Genomic DNA, 18040 nt, shown 5'->3' with positions numbered 1-18040 from the left:
GCTTGTACGAGGTCACGAGCCTGTACTTCTAAAAGAATTGAATTTTTGAAGAATTTTCCAGCTATTTTTCAGACAACAGAAGTTAGTGTAATTTACCTCACATTTAAGGAGTGGAATGGAATATTTTTCAAACAAGTCAACCTACTTCGTGAAATTAATTTTATTTGACTACGCGACATTTTTTTTTTTTTTTTTTTTAAGTTTTACACATACTGAACTGTAACGATATTCTTTACTGCAGCTCCTTTTCACCGTGCCATTAGATAAACACTAATATCTGATTATATTTTCAGCTGTCTAAATAGAACTGTTGGAATAAAGCCAATACAGTCCTTTCGCAGAATATGCATATGTACTATGACCCTGTTAACAAGTGCTTAGTTTATTAGTATGTTTTTTTCCCTTCTTTGTAACACTAATGTGAAGATTATGGAATAACATTTTTTTTATTTAAAGTTATCAGTGAGAAAGAAATAAACTTCTTCAGTCAATATTTTTTACTGTTGTCGATGATTCTCGATGTTAAGTTTGTAAGTTTGGGATTATGTCGGGCCACCCCACTGCATAAATTTGACTTTTAATTAACTTTCTTTTTAATGTGTATAGAAACCGGTTCACAGAGTTTGCTATTTATATTTCCGAGCTGTTTGAGATGTGAATAGCGTTTCCAAGTTTCTTTCTTACATATGATGACCTTGTTTGCTTTGACTAGTAATTATATGCAATTCCTGCTGTATGCTGAATTATTTCTTAAGGTGGATTTTAATTCTCGAACTGTTCCTAGGACTTCTTCCCAAGATATTTTGTCAATCTCTTTCTTGCATTCGTAGCATTACGATACGCGTAGATATTTTCAAATGTCCATTTAAGGTGCCATAGAATCTTTTTATATTGTTCATTATTTTCTGTAGCCCATATTTTATTTTGTTCTTCTGTTTTCCAGTTCATATAATCAGGAGAATATTTTTAGTCCAGTTTGGTCTTTCTCTGCAAGCAGAGAATTTCCATCATTTTACATACTCACGCCTGAGTATATTATGATCTTTATTGTACACAAAAGGCTATCTGCAATGTAGCTTCACAGCCATGTTAGAACAGAAGTTTTACATAAAATGGAATGTAAGAATTTACACAAAGAAATCCCCATCAAGATGTGGAATGATAAAGACTAAATAGTTCTTACTTTATACAGCTAAAATACCATAGCTAGGTTTATTTGTCTACGCAGCAAATCCTTAGATGCGTACCGTGTCTTAGTTCATCTCAGACTTTGTGCTGTTATTCATTGAAACTTTCAGAAATGTATGAGCATAGATATACACCTATGAGCAAAACATTATGACCACCTACCTAATATGATGGTCCTCCACGTGCAGCCAAAACAGCTCTTACCTGGCGAGGCATGGACGCTACAAGATTTCTAAATGGTTCTTGTGGTATCTGGTGCCAACACGTAACCAGCAGATCCTTTAATTCCTGTAAGATCCGTGGTTGAGACACTGCAGATCGGAGTTGCTGTTCCAACACAAACCACAGATGCTCGATGGATTGATGTCTGGGGAATTTGCGCATTATCCTGCTGAAAGACGGCACCGCCAGAGGGGAAGACCGTTGCCATGAAAGGGTGTACCTGGTCAGCAGTAATGTTTAGATAGGTGGTAGGCGTCAGAGTGCCCGGCACATGGATGACTGGACCCAGGGTATCCCAGCAGAATATTGCCTAAAGCATGATACAGCCACCACCGGCTTGTTTCCGTCCCATGGTGAATCCAGGCGCCATCACTTCCACAGGTAAACGACGCACACGTATCCGGCCGTCCACATGGTGCAACAGGAAACGTGTGATTCATCGGACCAGACAACCTTCTTCCAATCACTCAAAGTCCAGTTTCGATGCTCGCGTGCCCATTTTAGGCGCTGTCGCCTTTGAACCGTTGTTAGCATGGCCACTTGGAGCCGCCTGCAGCTACGCAGCCCCATTTTCAGCATGGTTCAATGTACTGTACCACATTACTCAGGTCACCAGCATTCCAATTACTGGCGAGTTGCGCCACAGTCGCCCTTCTGCTGCCCTGTACTATCCGGGAGAGCCTTCGCTCACCTCGAGCATCGATGAGCCGTGGTTGTCCAACGCCTCGCTGGCGGTTCGTGGGTTTTCCCTCTACGGACCACTTTCGGTCGGTACTTCCACGGCTGACCGTGAGCATCCCACAAGCCGTGCCGTTTCGGATATGCTCTGACCCTGTCGTCTGGCCATTACAATTTAACCTTTGTCAAACTCGCTTAAGTCCGCTGCCTTTCCCATCTGAAGAACAAGAGTAACACTGATTAACAGAGCTCAGTATTAGGTGTTTTTTTATACCATGTCCCGACAGCGCACGCGCCGTAGTTCACTTGCGGTTGCTTCGATTTGCATAACGACTCGCTGGTCATAATGTTTTAGCTCATCGGTGTATTCTTTGCTTTTCGGATTTTCTTTCTTTCCTTTATTTTCTCATAATATGGACGGCCTTTCCAGAATCAAAACGGAGAAGTCATGTTTTTGTCAACAATTTCTGCAATCAAAATACCCGAGGAAGAGCAAAGTATCTTAGAACTAGTTGTAATTTTTCGGCGTGTTTAGTATATATCCATAAAGCGCCTGTAGTATATATCCTAATGCGCCTGAAATTTAACGCACTGCTTACATGTTATATTTGTTGCCGTGTTTCTGGAAATTATTAGCGAAATATTAATATTTTCAAAAACACCAGCCAGAATCCCAACAAAGGGTTCCTCTTCTGTGATACGACTTGAGGCAGTCTTCTGTCAAACTTCTTTCGTCCCGTACACTTGCTAAAAAAGTCCTGCCCCACAAACAATCTCTTTTACTCCTTCAAAACAAAATTCTCTCAGTGATGAAAAAAAGACTTTTTTGTGTTGTCGGCGGCCGTTAAACTGCTAAACCTCCTGTTAGTACAAAAAGCCACACTCTAAGCTAAATCTAGTGATGGACATATTCGAATGATTAATAATCGGTTATATGCAAACTACTTGATTACAAAATTGACAAAAATAGTGACCAAACGGAATATATAAGAAATATGGATACTTAGATAAATAATGTATATATAAGGTTATGTGAGTATTAGGGAGAAGTGGAAAATGCGATCTTATTACTCTCGAGAGCGAGCCAAGAACCTTCTATTGTACAGAAGATGTTTGAGCTCAGGAAAATAAATAGGCTGGTTAATCAGTGAAGAAATGGTAAGGGTGCCACGAGCTAAAACCAAAAGAAAGCCCTCAAATAATACACATAAAGCTAGTTAAATTAATATAATCAAGAAAATTATTCCTAATTATTTGGATACACTGAATGAAGGGCTAGCGTATTCGACACATCCAAATAATAATTCGCAGAAGGTATCTGTTTCTGATTGCTTTTTGCCAGTAACCGCGGTGCATAAGGATGGGCCAAAAGGCTATATTAAGAAAAAGGTAATAATTTATCAACAATTAAGTATCTTACTGGCAGAATAACAGCTAGCTCAGATAGCGGACAAGACAATTATATACAATATGGCAAGGGATGGTGTTAGAAGAGGGTGTGCAATAAGTCGAGACTAATTTATGGGAAGTGAGGGGGAAGAAGTAGGATAGTAATAGTACTACAATCATCCTCGAATTGCTCCAAACGTAACAGAGTTCAAACATTAGAATAAGCAAGCCAAAGGCATAAAGAGAAGAGCACAGCATATATCAGTAGCACTCGGGAGTACCTGGAGCATAAAATTAATCTGAGCTCAAAATTAACCAAAACGTTTTTAAGAAACAATTGTATATGGACTTATTACAATTTTGCCCAAAGTCACTTTACAAGCGTAAATATAATGCACCACCGGAGGCCTTCAATATGTGGATCGCTTACTTATGATACTACATAATAAAAACATTTTTAGAGATTATATGACGTTCAACAACCTGCTAAGTTATTTAATGTGATCCAAATTAAGCAACAACTAAGTGATTTACAATATAAATTTAAATTTACCACCACAGTTAAGTCTTCTAATAATTATACTACAATTTGCAAAAAAAATTTTTGGATACACTGTATCTTCTACTCCTACTATTCCTAAAAAATTGCTAGAACTACACAAAAAAATAAAAAAGGACATAATATTAAATTCTTTTATGTGCATTGGATTCCCAAGTTTCATGAATCACTTGAAAGTTTTAGGTCCATTACTTCTTGTAGAAACATTTATGCTAAAATACCTCTTAAAAATTTAAATTTTACCAGATTTATTTTAAATAAAACCCTATAAAAAGGGTTTAGGGCTGAATTCCTCAGATTAGAAGAAAGTTACTAGACGAGTAAGTTGGTGCGAAGCATCATTTTAGTTCGTGGTAAATTACCGAAGTAGGTTGCTTATGCGAGGTAGTGCTATAACAGGCAACTCGCTGTGAAGGCCTTCACAATGTGAGATGTAACAAAAACGATGCCATTTCACCTACTTCGGTGATTTGCTACGAACTAAAATGATACTTTGGACTAACTTGTTTGTCTAATAAAACCTTATATTAAACAAGTTTAATAATGGGAATCAAGGTATTTAACACATCACGTTTGATTTTAAAAACCTTTTTACGAGCATCTCGCATTGCAAAATAATTGAAACCTTAGAAAGGTTTCAATTATTATTTCAATGGTTATTATTTTATGATTATTAATGGAATGACAACATTAATTAAAATTCAACCAAAATTATTTGGAGAATATTATAATTGTATGTTTATTTAATATATTTAATGCTTTGTATATTAAATATAATAATTTTTAGCATATTTAATGCTTTGTTTTAATGGTACTAATTTGTACAAGCAACATTGTTGCATTTCCGTGGGGCAGCGTAGTTCCTGTATTGTTGCAAATCTTTATGTGCATTATTCTGAAATAAAATTAAATAAGTAGCTGTCTAATTCCTAATCGATTCACCGATGATATTATCGTAATCAATGAGCCTAACTTTTTTGAAGGAACTTGCAACATGATGTCCGTCAGATCTGGTACATGAATGTACCAACGAAAATGGTCCTCTCAGAATTACATCTGGATTTACATGTATATAAAGAAAATAGTACTGAAGTTTAACCTTGACAAATGCAAAGTACTGCATATGGGTAGAAGTAACCCCAGAAAAACCTACCAACTATGTGGTACTACACTTAAGGTGGTAGAAAATGAAAAGTAATTGTGCGCGAGTAATTGTGCAGTGAGATATGAAGTTTTCTGAGCAATCCAGACAGGTGCCAGGGCAGGTCATGGGGTTTTGTCAATGATATATAGGAATTTTGCTAGCAGGGAGAAGGAGGTGATTGTCCCTCTGTATAAGGCAATGGTCAGGCCACGCCTTGAGTACTGCGTACAGGTCTGGAGGCCTCATTTTAGGAAGGATGTAGATTTACTTGAGCGTGTACAGAGAAGGGCAACAAGATTGGTGAGGGGAATGAAGGGATCCTCTTACCAAGAGAGGCTTAAGTTCTGCAAATTGCAGTGGCTGGAGACTAGGCACCTGCGCGGTGATCTTATTGAGTTGTATAAGGCCTTGAATGGGTTGAGCACGCTGAATTCTGATGAGATCCTTCCACTTGTTCAGATTACGAACTTAAGGGGGCATAAATTCAAATTAAGAAAAGACAGATGTAGAATATATGTGCGGAAATTTGCTTTTAGCCAGCGGGTGGTTAATTGCTGGAACAAACTTCCATCTGTCGTTGTGGAAGTTGATAGGTTGAATAAATTTAAGGAGGAACTGGACAGGCATTTGGAGGGAATGGTGTGTTTTTTTTTTTTTTGGCTAATGCTGCATAAGCTCATACACTTGCTTTCTTGCATCACATGCCACTACTACTACTACACCAAAATATATAACAAAAGAAAAAGATTAATTTTCACTGTTACTTTGTTTCAGTGGCATTCCAGTATATCAAAAAGAATATTCAATAATATTATTATTATCCAGTGTTTCAGATTGATCAATATTTGTAATAGTATGAATAATATGATTGAATTTCTTCGGTACCTCCAAGGTAAATTAATAAAAAAATAAATTTACATTTAGCTTTATCTCTAAGTATTTTAACACAGCTATTATAATGTCACTAAATAAATGGCGTAATAATTTGGAGGCAAGTTGTATCTATGGTGCGGTTCCATTTGGAGTTTAAACATTTGGTTCTCTTTATTTTCTTAGGTCTAGTTCTTTTCTAATGACTTAAAATAGTAGGCACTTCTCACAGAACATGTTATATATAACTTACGCTGTTTGAAAAGCTCGTATTTGTTCTGCGGGAAAGTAACTAATTTTTTAAACAATTTCTGGGAGGGAGCTACTTATTTTTTAAATATTTTCTGGAGATTTGATATATGGTGCTTTTTTACTGAAGGGGGGGAGGCATTCTGCTTCTACGATTTGGCGAGGTTTTTATTATTTTGGTGTAGGTGTCTGGGACACTGCAGTTATTACATAATGTACAGTTATTGCGGTTATTTCATATCCTCGTCTATATTTTATGGTATTTTTTTAATTATTCTATTAAAATTGGTTCTTATTTTGCAGATTATATCCAAGCTAATCCCTTCTTTTTCAAAATATTGCAACAGCTATATTTCCGTTGTTCAGCTTATTCTGGTTTCATTCAAAATTTATTTCCATAATTTCTTTAAATATATGTATCTTTTATCATTTGTTTGTTTGTCTTTGCTTCTTTATTGGCTTAAGTACTTTATTAATTGTTTAGACATTTCTTTAATTCATATGCACTTTCTCTAGTTATGGGCATGCCTTTAAATATTACTATTAATATTTACTATTCATTTATTTAATTTCCTTGTACTTTATAGCTTTCTATTCGCTGGTTTAGCATATTTTATGTTTTAATGTATTTTCATCATATCTAAAAGATATGGCTATTAAAACTTGGAATTCTTTCATTGTGCATACCTTTCTTTTAAGTTGTGTTTTTATTTTGGCATTCTTTGTTTTAAGCTATTTTTTTATAGTTGCATTATTAGCCATGGGTTTCCTTCGGTTTAATAAATTTTTATTTAAATGATTCTACACTGGTTTGCAAAACTTAAGGACCAACACTATTTCTAAAGGTTACAACCACAAAATCTTTACTTGAGGTACTCTTTACTGATGAGAGTAGATTCAGTCTGAGCAGCGATTCTGGACGTCAGTTAATCTGGCGAGAGGTTGGCACACGGTATCACCCCGCAAACATCACTGAAAGGGATCGATATGGCGGTCGAGGTGTTCTCTTCTGGGGAGGCGTTATCTTGGATGTACGTACACAACTCCAGATACTGGAAGGCGGTACTGTAACCGCTGCAGGCTACTGTACTGAGGTAATCCTTCTAGTTCCGAGGTGCCATTGACCCAGAGTTCGTGTTTGTGTTTAACGCCACACCCATCGCACTGCAGCTGTCTATATGCTTTTGGAAAGTGAGGACATTGTATGGATTGGCCTGCCCGTTCTTTCCTGCGATCTAGACACAACAATACCGATACAACAAATGAAACAAAGCGGTACAGAGGGACCGTTTTGTTTCATTTGTTTCAAAAAAAAAAAAAAAAAAAAGAAACAGGACAGGAGGACTATATTCAAATATGGCAACGTAGCACTGGCTGCTGCCATGATACAGATGCATCACTGCCAAAGATGGAACAAAGGGAAGAGGTGGTCCTCAGTAGGAGATATGGCCACCCCTAATGTCGATACAGGCTTTGCACCGCCTGTCCATACTTACAACAATGTTGTTGATAAGTTCTTGCGGTAACATCATCCATACCTCTGTCAGCGCCATCTTTAGCTGGTCAACATTTTCTGGTGGGTGTGGACGTGCCGCTAGGCGTCTCCCCAGAGCGTCTCATATGTCCCATAGATCTCCGATTGTTTCTTTAAACAGGTTCCAGTCAGCTTTGTTCAAAGCGTATCTGTGTTGCTTGTCTGAGAATCGATCTGTACATTAAGTACATTAAGAGCTTGAGCATAAAACGTTACATCTTTCCTACTAAATATTTCGGACTGAAGTAAAACCGATTGATAACGAAAATGCAAGAAGCAAATGACTAACTTCCTTAATGACGCTAATTCAGTCACTAACGTTGATTCGGTAGAGTAAGTAGCGGGCGGGCGCATAAAATGTAACATCGTTCATAACTTCGGTTCTAGTTGTTAGATTTTAAAAATTGAAACGGTTTTGATTTTTTTTTTCGTCGTCTACTATCGAATTGTGAAAAGTGTTAAATTCAATCTCAAGTGTACTTTTCCTCAGGATGTTGTCAAAAAAATAAGACATCTTTCGTGTGTACAGAGTACACACACACGCTGTTTTTTAGTAACAAAATAGAAAAGTAGTCAGTCAAATAGGGGACAGCTTTAATATTTGAGGAAACTGTGTATGTAACACAAATTCAGTTGGAAATATTTTTTTTTGTAACAGTATAAGTAATTAAATATATCTTGCTTAACATATCAATAGGTACATTTCTCTTTATACTTCTCTCTTCATTTGTTCTGTTTGAGAGTAAAATGTCGCAAACAGGAAAAATATTTGGTTATTCGTGAGAGTTATTTGGTTATTATACCAAAATATTTTGTTATAATATACATAGAGCAAGGATATATATTTAGATTTATTATTATTATTTTAATTTTAAAATGGGCTTTAAATAAAAATTACTATCTCAGGAAGTAAAGATTTGACGATAAAAACAATTTTGATTCACTGAATTACAATTTGTAGTTATAATTTAGTTAATATGTAATTATAATTCAAGTTAAACATGAAAAATGCATGTTTGAATATTTCCTCGGATCTTTGCCTGATTTCAATATTGAATCCTTTGAATATTTCCTCCAGTTCATCTTTCCCTTCATCATCAGACAATTTTCATCTACGCTTTCGTGCAGGTTCCATAAAGGAAGTCAGCATCGAGAAATTCTGCTATCTTTTTTGCAGTATCAACAGGACTTCAGACCTGCTCTTTCTGAACCAATACAAATACTCCAGGCAACTCTTAAGAAGAGTGCTATTGTGATATATACTGTCGGATTTTACACCATTTTACTCACAATATTTAGTTGAAATAAAAAATGTATTCGCACAGTAATAGAACTCGAAATTTGAAGTTGATTGATTGATTTGTTGTTTTATGGCGCACTGGCATTTTAGGCTATGGCGCCAAGTCGAAGAAATTTGAAGTCCATTAACTGATTTTATACGCATAGTGCTTAATAACAGCGTCCCCATGAGGCGATTCAAATACTTTGTTTGATAACGTATAGCTTCTACAATGTCAGTACAGCTATCCCATTGAGTACTACATAATAATAATTATCGAGTACTACATAAAAATTGAGGTTCATGTGCTCCTTACCACAACTGCAGTGGCATAGTTATACTTCCGGAGGTACTGCTTATAATGGGTTTGATGATATTTAAGCACCAATGACGTCAGCAGTTTCTGTTAGAAGTCGTGCGCATGCTGCTTTTGTCCTAATACAAAGCTAGCATGTTTAAATTTTTGTTAGAAATAATTTGGGTGCTAAATGCTCATGGCAAACAGACTTTATACGTAATTAATAAGCATTAAATAAGTACCTGATAAATAATAACAATTTATTAAATTGCTTAATAATTTAATTTATTAAAAATTTAACAAATAACAGTCACGTTGCATAGTTATGTTTCTGCAAGTACGCCATAAACAGAGGCGTGCCCCAAGGAGACTTTCTGTCGGGATCTCTTTTTTGGGGCAGCCCTTGACCCCTTCATGCCCCTGCATAAGAAGGTTATTTCGTATTCAGACGACCTCGTGATGTTTGTCTCCTCAGGAGAGTACAAGACGCCGTACATATCTCGCAGGTCACAACACGCTAGATTTTTCGGATCACAGCTACTGCTTAGAGATAAATCCCAGCAACTTCTCCCACGTTACGTTTTCAAACAAAAAGATTAAAAATAACATCACAGTCCTACTAGATGGCGACCCTTGCAGCCCTCCGGAGAGCAAAAACAAGAAATTACCGGTATTTACCGTCTAAGCCGCGTAACACCAAATTGCCTGAAGTGTGTTTTCTCCGGTTGCACTCTACGCATCGTCTACTCCACTCAAGAGCTTCCGTAGTATAATACTGGATCGTTAGGTGGCTAAACAGGACACTCGGAAAACCTTTCACAATCTCAAGAAGCATTTGATGTACTACCTTTAAGTGGAATTAATCATAATCAGAACCAATATCATCGCCCTGGCAAAACTGCTTACATTCGGAATAGATGCACCAAACCTTTCTGAAATTATTTCTCTTTCTCGCAGCCAAAGGATAACACACGGAATCGAGCCGATGCTGCTAAGCTCCAACTATGACCAGCTCAGAAGCCTACAACGGATGTTCTCGTCCAATAGGGTAAATCTTGTGAACCCCGTTGGGCACAACATTGATTTAGAGCAGGGGTTCCCAAACATTTCTACCTGTCGATCCCTTTAAAAAACGATTTTTTCGTCATCTATCCAAAAAACTCCTCATTCAAAAAATGCATACATTTTAATTTTAACGGATAGATTATAAGAAAAATCTGTTAATAATAGTTAATTATTTATTAAAAGATATAAAATAATTTTAATAAATAGGTAAATAACAATCATTTAATTATTTACCAATTACGTAAGTTTAGTGACAAAAAACATAATAAAAATTGTTTGGTTTATTACTTGCCATTTTAATTTTGTTAATGAGACAGTTATAGCTGATGGTTTACAATAAGCTGTGCAGTATCCAGGTCAAAATTATTTAATTTGATCCTTTGATCCCCACGTTCTGCTATGTTCAGCTCTGTTTCTTGGTTTTCTTAGTAAATTATTAATATGGCTGAATCCAACTTCCACTAGATCTGGGAAAAGCTAACAAAAGCGGTTCTGGCATAGTTTGCAATTTAGAATATTTCTTCATTAAAAAGGCCAATATTCATAGTTATATTTTTAAATCATATACAGTAGACGGCACATTGAGCTCTGATTCTATACATACAGCGCAGATGTCTTGCACTGCCGAAAAAAAGAAAACGGCATCACGTGAACTGTATTTTTTTACGCTCGCCATTTTGAAAGTGAATTCGGTACTGATATCACGGATTACATCGCTGTTTCACATTTATTTTAAATTAAAAACCCCTCACTATGGCTCCAAAAGTTAATAAAACTCATACAGAGAAGAAAAGACGAACAACCTTAAAGCTTAGCGACAAACTTGATATAATCCAAACCATTACATTAGGGTCACCCGGAATGTTGATTCATATACCCATGTGTATTGTGCCTGTAAATTGCGAGTGTTCTCTGGTCGAGTTGCCTGCTTTTCTGGACGAAAAACCCCAGTTTCTTGGGGGGGGGGAGACCTTGCTATCTACGCCTGAGACCCACTAACTCAGCCACGCAGTGAAAAAAGCCTATAACAGTTCCTCGCGTCTTCGGCGGGATTCGAACCCTTGCCTTTTCCATACTACCGTGCTACCGCGCAGACTAAACTTGATATAATAAAGAAAATAGAACGGGGCGTAAGCAGAAGTGTATGGCAGAATATAACATTGGATCGTCAACATTTTTATGGTTTTTTTTTATGTGCAGTTAATAAAATTGCATTCTTAACCTCTCTATTTCTTATCTGGCCTCATTATTTCTGCGTTAAATACATTAAAAATAAAACTTTCTAGATAATGGAAAAATCGAAATAACGACACCTTGAATCCTCGAAAGTGCCGTTATTTCGAAAGTCTACTGTATATTGTTATATTCTTTATATTTATTATTATTATTATATAATTTGCTCGTTGAACCCCATTTTACCCCTCTCTCAAGACGATTTACCCCCATGGGGTGGCCAATATCGACTCCCATTGGGAATCTCTGATTTAGAGCAACTGTGTGCCAATAAGACCTATAGAACTGCCATTTTTTCAGAAAACTTACCAGCTGATGGAGAGGTTCTCCAGGTGATGTGTGCCGCAGCCCTGGCAATCATCATTTTATAATATATTTAATTATATTTATTATATATATTGTACTATTTTTTAATTTATTGTGTATATTCCACTCTACTATGTACTTTTTATCCACATGTTATTACTTATTTTTATCTGCCCCACTATCACCATATACTGCCGTATCGAGGTGAAGTTGGATACTTCAAATAGAGTAAATAAATTACAAATAAATGCAGTCTAATTACGGTACTTTTAACTGTAATAAAAGTAAAATGTAAAGAACTAAGTTTCTTAATTAATCAAATACGAGTCATTGCTTAATTATTTAGGGATAAAATTATTTAATCTATCTTTATTTCAGGACAAGAAAAGCCAGTAGACGAAGCATTAGAAATGAAAAAGCTATACCAAACAGCATTGGAAGGAGCAGCAAAAGAAATCAAAATATCTGAGAGAACAAAAGAATGGTTCAACCTACAACTGAAAGCAAGTTTCCTTAGGAAGCAAAAGCTGTATAGAAAATGGCAAAGAATGGGTCATCCCGCCGATCACGTTCGTTATAAGAAGGAAAGAGCACATTTCATCAAAGCAAAATGACAGACACATTGCAGTGTTGTTCATAACAAATTAAAACAAGCAAAAAGAATTACTAGGAATAGAAATAGCACAGAGAATATGACTGAATGCATTTTCCAGGAATGGGCTAATAACACTTTTGGTAACCCTTTTGGACTGAATCAAATTGATACTACTGATAATAGGAACAAAATTTTGGACCTCCTGAAAGATTTAAACAAGCGAAACTATTCGACACGAGAGAAACCAACAAGACATCCTTTGAGTGAAATACAAATCACCAAAGAGAGCGTAATGAAAGCAATCAACGATCTGCCCAATAAGGCCACTGTTGGACCAATTAAATTTCCAATGTTCATCTTTAAAATAAGTAGCCCATTTATAATAGATCTGTTACTACACATCTATCAGGAAATCATCAAATCAGGAGTGCTCCCGCAATCTTGGAAAAATTACATTGTAACCCCAATACCAAAGATAAAACACCCAAAATTGGCTAAGGATTACAGACCAATTTCTGTTAGAAGAAATTGGTCTGTAATCCTTCCCACAGAAGGTATTTGAAAAAGCACTGCTTCAGCCATAGACTACCACATTTGCACTCAGTCATTTCAGGAAGACCAACAATAACAAACTTACTGGAAATAAAAATAGTTTCTGTTTATACTCCGGGACGGCCAAACGGTCAGAGGAGTTCACAAGATAGACAGAATACAAGAAACAGCACCGTATTCAGCAGTCACGGGCTTGAACCCCGGTCACTCAAGGCACGTGTACTTATGCACCCGTGTGCATGACCACTCGGCTACGGAATCCTTTTTCGCGTGCAGAAAGCACTAAATGAGAAAAAACAAATTGATATTATTTTTTTGGATATCTCTGCGGCCTACGACAACATCTCAATTCCAGTCCTCACTGGGATTTTAATGAATTATTTTAATATAAGAGGAAATTTGTTAAACATAATAAGCAGCCTGCTCGAACAAAGAAAACTCACTGTCAAGCAATAAAAGCTACAATCTTGCTTACCATCTCTCAAGGAGTGCCACTGGGGTGAGGAGTTCTTTCGGCTACCCTCTTCGCGGACGCCCTGGAGCCGTTTCTTGCTCGGTATAGCAATTTTTTTCTGATGATGTGAAATTCTTCACGCCCAAAGACCACGAATCAGATGGCGAATAGCACAATCCGAGTTTGAGAGCTACCTGGATTGCATTCGGCTTCGTATTAATGCACAGAAGTGTGCCCAAATGACCAGAACTTACAAGCAGAATAAAATGACATCTCCATCTCTGTGAACGGGTCTAGTGTGGCAGAAGTGCACTCTCACCTGGACCTGGGTCTTAAGTGGGATGACAGACTCATTTTTGCCCAACACTTCGCCCATATGAAGACAAAAATATACTCTGCTTTATGGGCTACTAGACTAGAACTGGTAGAAATTAGGGATCCTCGGCTAGCAACCAGGTACATTTTAAAGTGTGTCCTGCCAATTCCAATGTACGCCTCTCAAATCTGGTCCTCAGCTCCAGATTCACATTATAAGTCCATCCTTGGGATCGAGTACTGGTTCTTGCGATGGCTTAACAGAGTTTCTGGCCACCCTTTTACTATCTCAAGGGCCATCTCTACTCAAACCTTAATTATACCCTGGATGCAACGGACAATTAACAGGAACATACACACTCTCGCACAAATGCTCACAGACAGAGTGGATACGCCAGCCTTGGATAATATTCTAGTCAAACCATGTGCCACTGCTAGACGTTGCGGAGGAGTAAATCATCCACTGCGTCCAATCCTGAACAATCTTAGTAGCCTGCGAAGATTCTTCCCATCAAATGCAGCAAAAATATTTAACTCTCTGCACATAGAAGCCGAAAACCTCTGTGAGGATGCAACATACCGGAAAGAGATCTTCCAGGATTCTTACAAACTTACCGAAATATGAATCGTCTGCAAAGTGACAACATACCAAAGAATTGTGAGTAAAAGTGAAACTGTCTGCTTTAGGAACAATAATATAATTTGGTAAGCTATTGCCTGGTAAAATATACCTTTCCTAACAGTTGTGTAATAATATATATGTAATAATAATATATAATATATATATATATGGAATTACTGAATTGTAAATATATGATTTGTATGATGTATGTACAGAATCATTAAGGTGTAAATGCTGTATATACTGTATTAAATATAAAATGTGTATATAATATTTCGGGACGAGACTACGTGTTCAGTATATGTAACCCACTGCCCGTAGTATATTGTACCCTGACATGTAACTAGCACCCTCCTGGCACTTTGCCGTCCCGGGGTGGTTTCATTTTGTGGAATAAACAGATAATAATAATAATAAATGCACAAGGCATAATTCCATATGGGTTTAAATTAACTATATAATTTCGGTGTAGAATACACCACAGTTAACCCATAAAATTAAACTACGTACGTAGTGTAAAGGCATCGTTTTTAATCTATCTTTGCACGTTTTTAATGAAAATTGCAAAATGTTATTAAATTATATGAGTTGAATAATACTTACCAGCGGCATGAAAGCAAACTGACAGAGAAATCCAATACATGGTCCAACAGGTTTTTTCAGCGCATCGAGTATGCAGTTTAGGTCCAGTTGAATACCCATGTTGATGAAGTTGATTGTTATAAATGCAGCTAAAAATCCAGTAATTACAATTATCCATACTGAAGGACTTCGAACCACGCTCACTTCGTATTGAAAACTGAAATTATCAGAAAATGTCAAGTTTAAGCGATCTGCATTCACACCCAGGTCACTGAGAATATTTGTTGCGTAATAATTACTCTGATAAGTCGCTTGATTTCCGCAGTCTTCGGACATTAGAATGAGGTTGATGTAAACTTTAGAGTACCCTAAGAAAATTCCTCGAACAGCAAAAGTGAAATTAGTGTCCTGTCCTTCCTGGATGCAGAAGGATGAAATATTGGTAAACACAGAAACAATGTTAGGTTTTTCGGTCAGTATCACAACTCGATATGACGCAGGAATGGAAGCATTAGCCGTGTCTTCCGTTTCCTTAATGGAGCCATTTTCCCAAATAATGCAAGACAGAACTGTTTTTTCCTCGTTTTCCACTAAATCGTGTGAAATTTGTGGATAAAAGTGAACCTGTGGAATTATAGCATAATCTTTCCTTGTGGGTTTCGTGATGGCTGTTTCTCCTTTTAGAAAATTCAGTGAAAGTGCGAAAACTAAATACAAACACTTGTTGATAATCGGTGTCATGTCTGTTCACTTGGTAAGGCTTCTGCAAAAATTTAACGAGCGTGCAAAAGAATAGATAGAATTTGATAACGCGAATATCCCTTTTCTTATCCTTGCGATGAAAGAAGCTCCTCCTCAGTTAGCAATTTCCAAATAGAGTACTAATGATATATACCTGGTAATATTTTGAACGGACTGATCTATCCGCAACGTCACGATCGTTAAGCCCAAGGCCACTGCTCCTCAAATTATGTCATTTCTGTCGTCCTTCACCCAAAAACTTTTTTAGAAAATATGACTGCCTGCACCGAGTTACACCTATTAAATGTTCCCTCATCTCACAGACCGTGTTCGGCATTCACTTTCACCTTTCGACTGTCTTTAACGTGTGGCGGGAACACACTGGCATCATTCACGACCAGCCTGTCACGTGATCGCATGATTAGCAACCGTTATCGCGGCTTGGGTGGGTAGGAAACTTGAGTGAGAGCGCCATTTGACATACTTTTTTTGTGTGCAGCAGCAGATAGCTGTGCTTGTTTCGTCAGCCATGGCATTCGTAGCGTATCTAGACTGCACGTGAAAGCACCTCTTTTCCTGTCGTGTGAACAGGAAACTCTCCACGATAAAGTTACAAAAAAAAAAAAAAAAAAAAAGTAAATAAAAAATAATAAAATAAAGGTATTCAGTTTAAATGTGTAGGAGGAAAGACTTGACTTACTGAATAATAGTTTTAAACACTGTTTCTCGTTACTCTCAGTAACAAACTGAAAAGTGTAAAACCTTTGGAGAAATCTTATACTGTACCTGAATGACTAATCAGCGGGTGGGTGGCAGCACGAAATATTACTTGGTCAGCGGTTCTCAACGTGCTGGCCCGTTTCCTTCCTAATGGACTCTAGAAGTAATACAGCTGAGGAGAATCTGATAAGACGAACTCAAACTCTTAGCTTTTTTTTTTTTTTTTTTTAGCCTCGATAAAATTCAAATGGTTTGCCCCAAACTTACAAGCTATGTTCTTATTGACTGGTCATGGTTCGATTAATGCAAAATTGCATGATTTAGGAATTACTGAAAGATCTAATTGCTATTGTGGCGAAAGAGAATCATGGGAACATTATGTACAACGATCTATGAATTGAATTGTTATCTCGGGTTAGTAATCTCAATCTTATGGCAGAAGGCTGCGAGACATTTCTAGTTGATAAACAGGCGAACTTCTTTCTTGGCTTTCCAAGCCTTTGCAACTGCAATATTTCTTAGGCGGAAGACTTCTGTATCTGGAAGCCTTGGATTTGTAATGTGGTATGGTGTAGTGCCGAATTACCTAAAGTTCTGTGAAATCGTGGAGGCTTGAGTCTGCTATATCCATTGCAACTCCAGCTCCTTGTGCTGGCATTTCTGTTCTCGGCAGCTCCTGGCGCTTCTGACTTTCCAACAGACTGTGAACAGATGTAGCTCTTTCCACTGAAGTTTGGACTTCGTCTGAAATTTAATTATATGTATATTTATTTTTTTATGTAATTTGATTATTTTCAGTTTGTTCATATCAATCTTTTTTGGTCATGGCAGGTTTTTTCCCTCTCTGTACTTGGGCAAACAGGAAAGGGAGTATATAAGAGTACTTCTAAATTATGTGTAACCGACAGTGGGGTTGCCATTGGTTGGCTGGGACCGCTTTAACTAATAAATATCAATATCAATCTTACCATTTTTGGAAAAATGATAAGAGTTTGAGTATATATATATATATATATAACTTATTTATTCATTATTACTTTTTAGGGTTGGTTGGGATCACTACAAACCTGATGCTCCCAAGTAGTACCATAATTTAAAAAGTAAAGTATATGTATAACCCATACACGTATAATGTCTAAATTGTCACTGTACAATAGCATTAACGTAGGAGCTAATACCCTCATTTACGCTATTTAAAACTTTAATATTTAAATCTAATTGTCATTAGACATAATTCCAATATATATATATATATATATATTCCTTACGGAAGGCCATTTGCAATTCTAGACAGATTCTGTTTTGGTATTATTAACGATGCTTGATACACATTTGTAAAAATATATCCAATCTGTCAATTTTGTGAATACAAATGTACTGTAAGAAGATCAAAAAAAATTAGGCAGGCGAGGGAGAAATGGCAGTTGAAGTTTAACATTGACAAA

At 36.8% G+C, this 18040-nt stretch overlaps 1 protein-coding gene across 1 annotated transcript in view; it reads right to left on the bottom strand.

Moving 5' to 3' along the window:
- The window catches only part of LOC150079079 (ileal sodium/bile acid cotransporter-like), a 74708-nt gene extending 58436 nt beyond the window's left edge, over positions 1–16272 (bottom strand). Inside the window, exon 1 of the mRNA XM_090382623.1 lies at positions 15156–16272. Coding sequence (XP_090238749.1) covers positions 15156–15875 — 720 coding nt within the window. The 5' untranslated portion in view covers positions 15876–16272. The remainder of the gene's footprint in view (positions 1–15155) is intronic.
- Between the last annotated feature and the right edge of the window lie 1768 nt (positions 16273–18040).

The sequence above is a fragment of the Mastigoproctus giganteus genome, chromosome 10, assembly GCF_048544385.1.
Source record: "Mastigoproctus giganteus isolate SK-2022 chromosome 10, ASM4854438v1, whole genome shotgun sequence".
Taxonomy (NCBI): Eukaryota; Metazoa; Arthropoda; class Arachnida; order Uropygi; family Thelyphonidae; genus Mastigoproctus; species Mastigoproctus giganteus.
This window is presented reverse-complemented; position numbering and strand designations above follow the sequence as displayed.